The sequence below is a fragment of the Pteropus vampyrus genome, unplaced genomic scaffold (assembly GCF_000151845.1).
Source record: "Pteropus vampyrus isolate Shadow unplaced genomic scaffold, Pvam_2.0 Scaffold11, whole genome shotgun sequence".
Lineage (NCBI taxonomy): Eukaryota > Metazoa > Chordata > Mammalia > Chiroptera > Pteropodidae > Pteropus > Pteropus vampyrus.
Genome location: NW_011888792.1, coordinates 4085199 through 4092767, shown reverse-complemented (window position 1 = coordinate 4092767; position 7569 = coordinate 4085199). Strand labels below are relative to the sequence as shown.

General features: G+C 31.4%; 1 protein-coding gene across 2 annotated transcripts in view; it reads left to right on the top strand.

Moving 5' to 3' along the window:
* The window catches only part of EDIL3 (EGF like repeats and discoidin domains 3), a 386832-nt gene that overhangs the window by 364877 nt on the left and 14386 nt on the right, over positions 1-7569 (top strand). For both annotated transcript variants that reach the window (XM_011377761.2, XM_011377772.1), the window contains one exon: positions 4528-4683. In XM_011377761.2, the coding sequence (XP_011376063.1) occupies positions 4528-4683 (156 nt within the window). The remainder of the gene's footprint in view (positions 1-4527; positions 4684-7569) is intronic.

The window sequence follows — 7569 nt, the reverse complement described above, 5'->3', positions numbered from 1 at the left end:
CTGGATAATATTTCATAATAAGTTGATGACATTAACTAGTTGGACTGCAAATGTGGACTAAAAGTATAACCAACATCTAATAACAATATTGTTCAAATGCCAAATACTATTAATTATGTGCCTTAAATGTAGCTAGGATTATATACAATCATTTTATGTAATGTTGAAGTAAAAATTTTTTATTGAAATCAGAATGTCTAAATATCTTGCCCATAATTTGATTTTTAAATACCAGATTATTATATTAGCTTCAAAGTTATTCTGTTTAATGAGTTAATTTTACAAATCTTCATGAATTTGTCAAATACGTAATCTAAAAAAACCGATACAACATGAAAGCAAAACCGAGAACATTTTAGTTGTAGCTGAGTGACATATTTCTGTGATAAGAGTCTTTGGTCTTTTTGTTCATTTTCCTTGCACACTTATTTATCTATATCACTTTTCATTTTCCTCACCCCTTTAAGAATATCTCCATGAAAATCAACTGACTTTCCTCGTCTTCCCTGTCTCTTTCCAGGGAGCCATCTATCAGATATTACACAGATATCTGAAATGTAGTTTATCTTCACTTTTCTCAAGCAAATACTCTTAGTTATTCTACACTGTTTTACTAAGTTAGACACTGCAAAAATATTTATACTTCTCTAAGATATTACAGGATGTTTTGAAAAAAAAAATTCATATTCTTAAAAACTCCCCTGCAATACTTGTTTCTTATATATCATTTAAGGTCTCTCTGTATGTATCCCTCATTTTTCACTCTTGTAATTAAAGAGGAGGAGGAATCACTATAATGTGGAATCTAAAATTTCCTTCTAATATTATTCTAGAACTATTTCCCTATTGTAATATAATCTTAATATTCAAATGAGGACGTACAAAAGTCCATATAATTATATTATTTTTTAGTTAACCATTTCAGTCACAGATGGGAGTTTCAGTTGTTTTAAATTCTCTCTACTTTAAGTAAAGACGAAATGACTATCTTCGTATATATTCTGAGGTGACCAAAATATGCTACAATCTAGAAGTTGCTTTTAGGACAAACTGGGTACCCCATTTTCCTATTTCTATATTTATGCTTCTAATAAGGTGCTCTGAGACCAGTATTAAATTCTGTCCCCCAGATTTATTTATTGTTTGTTTTCAAAGTCTTACATAGCCCTGACTATAGTCTATATATTACTTTACACACAATAAATAATAACTCATCTAGTCTTCATAAATCTCATGAGGACTACTATCCTCATTTTTCAGATGAAGAAGTTGAGCTGTAGAGAGGTAAAATAGCTTCCCTAAGGGCAGATAGCTAGTAAGGGCAGAGCCAGATCAGGAACCCAGACCATTTAGTTCTACTAGAATATGCTGCCTCTCACAATCACACTCCTGAAGATCAGAGAGAATTTTTAACCAGCTGCCATCCCCAGTAAAAATTGTTTGGTACAACCGTGACACTGTGTTTCCTTGATCAATAAAGTTATCCTATGTAGAAAAACAAGAGAAAGTCAGTTAGCATTTCTGCTATGACATACTGTGGCATCTTTATCCATGGTTGATTCTTGTCCATAGAACATACACAGAAAGTAGTTCCAGCTCAATCTAGAAAACGTTTATTGAGCGACCGTTACAAGCAAGGCACATTTAATACAGATCCAGATATGAAGTGCAGTGCACTAAGCCAAAAGTCTACCCATGTGCCAGCTCCGAAATAATCTGTTCTACTTGAGCCAAACCTTGGGAGGTGAGGGTGTAAAACAGCAGAAGGTTTCTTGTCCCTATATTTATAGTACAACTTTAACTCAGAAAATCTACAAGAGTGCAGAGTGTTCTGGGCTAGGAGTAAGCGTAGGTCCAGAGGAACAGGCTTTTCTGGGATCATCCTGCATGCTGAACATGGGGGTGACATGTCCGTGAGCGTATCTCAGAGTGAGATCTGTACATGCCCTGTTGCAACAGCCTCATGTTAAGAGTGGGATGCTGATTATTTTTATACTGAAAAAATGGTTTGCTTAGGCCTAGTAGTCTAAGTTTAATGTAGCAAATTTTAGGACAAAATCTAGCTTGAAACAGATTGCTGACTATTTAAGTCAAGAAGTTGACTTAACTGGGAAAAGAAAACATTTCTAGATTAAAAAAAAAAAAGAACTGGAATATGGGAGCAAGTAGAGCAGGAGAAAAACATATCTGATAGAAAATGCCAAAACACATAACTTAAAGAGAAAACATCTCCACCCAGCAGGAAACCCAGCTGACTGTAAGAAATATCGCAGAAAAAGATGCTATAAGCCCCCTTATTGCATCGTGTTAGCTAAGGACTTATAGAAGTTTAGAGAGTGAAGAATCTAGCCTTGGAGGTATTCATATTTTTGGCAACAGTTCGAGTTCCCGTGTGTTTACAGTTCCTGTGTGTTTGCCTTGATGGCAAACAGTGAGTCAGAGTACTGTAAGACAGTTTTTCCATTTATTGAGTGTCAGCAACATCCAGAGCACTTTGAAGACCAGCGGCTATGCTTAGATGTCTCTGCGCAATTAGATTTTGATTTAGGACAACAAAAGCAATCCATATTTTTAAGCCTAGACAGCTGAAGAACAGAGTAGAAATTCATGTTAAAATGCAAGACCGCTCTCCTTGTATTGTAAACCCAAGATTGTTTTTGTCTCAGGCTTAGAGTGCTGTGAGTTTGATGAGTGCGTTGAGAAAGCTTTGAGATTCTTCAGAAATTCCTGAAATAGTCAGAGAATGGGAAAAAAGTCGCTGACTGAGAATTTATATGTATGTTGGAACTTTCAATCAGAAAGACATGGATTTGAAACTGGGATCCTTCCTTTACTCACTGTTGGGATAACACATCAAGTTATGTTAGGCATCTATTCCCTCATCTCTAAATTGAAGAGAATACCTTATTGTACAGGATTGATGAGAGGATTCAATAAGGACATTCAAGAAAGCACTCAGCATAGTATGAAGCAGCAATAGTTTCCTTCCCAGGATGTCATAATTTTGCCATCCTGCATTGCTGCTGAACACATAGATATTTCAGATGATATAATTCACGTTGGAAAATAGCATAAACAAAAGTACAGTATTTTATAGTTTTTGTTAAACTTTAAAAAAATATTTTAATAAAGAATTAAGGTGGTTTTCTGTCTTAATCCATTGCACAATTTGAGCCTAATGTCTTTAATTAAAGCATGTTTCAAAAAGTGAGCAAAAGCCCATGTGATTTTTTAAAGAAATATTTCTAGGTTATGAAATATTGGGAAATATTTTTATATTTTTATTGATGAGCATCTATGCCACTAAATACGCTCTATTCAATGCATTCTCCTAGCTCTCTCTTCTCATTCATGGCCTGTATCTGACCTGCCTGTCTATTTGTGGCTGTTATATTACACAGGATGGAGAACCCAAAATAGAAACAAAAGGACATAGTGGTTGAAAACCACTGAGGTCACACATGGGATCATGACAGTTAAAGATGATAAAATCAAGGATGTAGCAGAACACTTAGTCATAGGAAGTAAGGGGAAGTAGGTGGCTATTGTAAGAGGAGAAAGGAAGTCATAGATCAAGGAACCTTAATGAAACAAAAATTAAAGGTCTTAAAAGAATTGTTCACATGGAAAACAAAGTTTTATATATTTTTTAATTAGCATGATAAGACGTAAGAAAATATGCATGAATTAGAGAACGAAGAGGGAGAATACTAAAATATTCAATGTTATGTATTCTTTGATAAAAGGCATTCTTACGTTTTGTTTTTCAATTACATTTTGAGGCTTTTAATGCTTATTAATCACCATGGGTCTTATGTCCTTTAAGTATCTATTTTGCAGGAACTAACACATTATGAGCATAGATCCCACAAGTCATGGATGCACATATTAATCCTTCATTTTTGAAGAATACTTGACTTTCTCCTCAATATTTTTAGGATTGTAGTTTTCTGAAAGAGGATTTTCACTAGATAATGATTACTATTACTCCATTATATATTACTGAACGGATTTAAAAGTCATGGAAACTGAGTTGACTTTTTTATTTAATGTTTAATTATGAAACATCTAATACCATTTTTGTTCCTGATGTATACACAGCTACAACTTTATCTTTATTATTATTGAATTGACCAGTAATGTCAGCAAATTGAATTATGATAGAAGTTATGGGAGATAACAATCAGTCTCAAGAAGGTCTGCCTTGCCAGTTCTGTACTATCTCAGTAACAAAAAACTGCACAGCTAGATGAATCTGTTTAATATAAAATTGACTCGTAGATTGAAATGACCATCGTTTTATTTTAAAATGGTCAAAATGATTGTTCAAGTTTTAAACTAAATTTACACAATGACAAAATCAAAATTACAAGCCACTAATAGACTCAGTCATCAGTTTCAAAGTATAAATAATCAATGGATTTGGGGCTTTAGCATATATATTTCTTAATCACCTGAGTTAAGAGACTTGCAAATTTATAATGGACACTATTGTGGCATTTAAATTATGCCTTTTCCTTTCTTTAGGTAGATCTTCTGGTCCCTACCAAAGTGACTGGCATCATTACACAAGGAGCTAAAGATTTTGGTCATGTACAGTTTGTAGGCTCCTACAAACTAGCTTACAGCAATGATGGAGAACACTGGACTGTATACCAGGATGAAAAACAAAGAAAAGATAAGGTAAGTGCTCCAGATGGTTTATACCATGGAGAGGTGGAGGATCAAATTGTATCCAAGTTTGATTGAATAAACTGCATATACATCTATACTGACAATAATATTTAAAAATGTACATTAAATAAAAATGTACGTTAAATAAAAATGTACGTTAAATAAAAAGCTTTAAAGAATAGTGCTGTAAAATAATTTATAGTCAAATAATGTAATGATACAACCTCTGGAAAAGCAAATTGCTTTATAGTTATTGTTTACACACGACAGTATTATTTTTATTATTAAAATGCATTACTGGTATTAGAAAAAATGTTCTTTAGAGAAAAATATTCAAAGTTAACTTAAAATTGTTTTAACTTTTTGTAGTTTCTTGATTGTTTTGACAATTAGGAATTTTAGAAATAGACAATTTTTAACTACTATAATAATTTGGTAAAATTAAAATATAAGATGTTTCTCTGCTCAGATGTTTCCTTGATTCTTTCATTCATAGATTTGTTTAATTTTTGAACCGAATAATCAATTTTAATATTACAATAATAGATTCATATTAATGCACCATACAATTTCTAATAGTTTTTCTAAAAGTTCTTATCATTTCGAACATCTTTTCTTAGTTTCTACTTGTCTGAATTTCTGTGAGCCCCTGGAGAAAGGAAGTGCTCAGGAGTATTATCAATAATTAATTGGATCAAATGTTAAAATATGGCCTCACCTGGACTAATGAAATTGAAATTAATTCATTGCTTAGAGTCTTTTTGCAAAGAACTCTATCTAGCTTTCCGAAGACATCAGCAGAAACAAAATCTCTTATTTCAAGGATTTGGGTGAAAATATAACACACTAAAATATAACACACTTACATACACATTAAGCATTTTCGAGTTAATGATTTTTTCCATTTTATATAGTCCTTTTATTCCCTTAGTGTTATTGTATTATTAACCAATAAATAGTTGGGAATATCTTTTTTCTTCCAGTATTCAAGACAGAGAATTAAATTCTAAGCCTGCAATGGCTATTTCATTGAGTCAACAAAGTCTGAATTCAGTTCACACAAAATTAGTTTTAGAGGAGACATGTTTTTAGATTTAGATTATAAAAGCCACACATATTTACCTATTAACTTCTTAGAACATACTCATTTAGTATCTCCATGCATTCATTTAACATCTCATAACACATTTTTCTGTTACCATCTCAGAAATTAATGTATCTTACAATGTTACAATTTAATTGGGAGCACTTCTTAATTTCTAGAAGAGCATAAAATAATGCTGTGTTTTATAATCAATGGTATCTTAGATTGAATAAAAATTGGGTATTTTCTAAGACTGTCTTTAAATTTATTTTTGAGCTCTAGACAAATAATTTGCCATCATTTGTTGCAAATAACTATTTCAGATTCTGTCTTCCACTTTTTACAGTAGGAAGTCTGTTGCATAGAGAATGTAAATATATTCTGTAGCATGAAGATTTTTAAACTTCATAAATTATACATTCTTTGACATTAATTTTAAAATAGATAAGTATTTTCATCTATTATCCATGTGTAATATTCACTAAAAAGCACATCTAGAGTAACAAAATTATTGTATGGATTGTTTTTGGGAAGAGTAAGGAAAACATGGTTAAACCACTGTACGGGTGAAATACTTCTGTGTCTCCATTTACATTAAATGTGTGGTTTAATCATTACCTGTGAATAATTCGAAAATTTCCCCTTAATTAATAGGATGGAAAATTTACATGTCAATGCATTTTATTTCATTATCTTTGTCTGAAATATATGTAAAAGTTTTGTGTCAAGTTAGCTAAGCTACTTGATAGTGTTGTTCAAGTTTTCTATATTTTTTTACTGGTTTTCTATCTATTTTACTATTAATTAACAGAGGGAGCAATGTGGAAATCTCTAACTATAATTGAGAATTTTTCTATTTATCCTTGTAGTTATTTAGTGTTTGCTTGATATATTTTGAAGTTCTGTTAAAAGATGCATGCACAATTAGGATTGTGACATTCTTTTGATCAAATAACTCCTTTATCATTAGAAAATTACCTTTCTTATCCCCGGTAATATTTTTTGCTCGGGAATCTACTTTTCAGTATTCATAGAGATTCTCCAGCTTTCTTTTTGATTAGTACTATGTCAGTATATGCTTTTTTCATCCTTTTCCTTTAACCTAATTTACTTTATATACATTTTTTCTGTGCAGCATATAGTTGGGTCTCCTTTTTCCAATTCAACTAGCTCTGCTTTTTAACTGGAGTATTTATATTTGATATAAGTATTGATATAATTGGGTTAAATCTATCATCTTGCTCTTTATTTTCTATCTATCATATCTTTTCTTCCATTTTTTTCCATTTTTATGCCTTCGGATTAATTGAACTTTTAATTATTTCATTTTGGGTTTTTTTGTTGACTTATTTGTTGTAACTTTTTGGGGTTATTTTAATGATTGCTTTAGAATTTGTAGCATACATTTTAAACTTAACAAATCCACCTTCAAATTAAAGTAGAGACTAGAATCTTATCACCATAAACACAAGCAAAATAAATTATAGCTATAAATCCACATACTTAGGAGCCACATTTATTATAACATATGATTTTGACATTCTCAGAATGTCTTATTGTAAAGAAAGAAATGAGCTCCCACTAGGCAAGTTAGAAAATTATGAGTATAAATCGACATTCAATGTAAAGGATATAAGCCAGAATTCTCATGTGAGACAATAAGTCACAGTGTCATCTATTCAATGTTAAAATTTTTGAAAAATTAAACCATTTTAATATTATAAACATAACAGTTTGGCTAAACTACGCCAATGTATGTGGTAGTTTTAAAATTAAATTTAGCCAGTTTGTTTATAATAGTATAACTAATT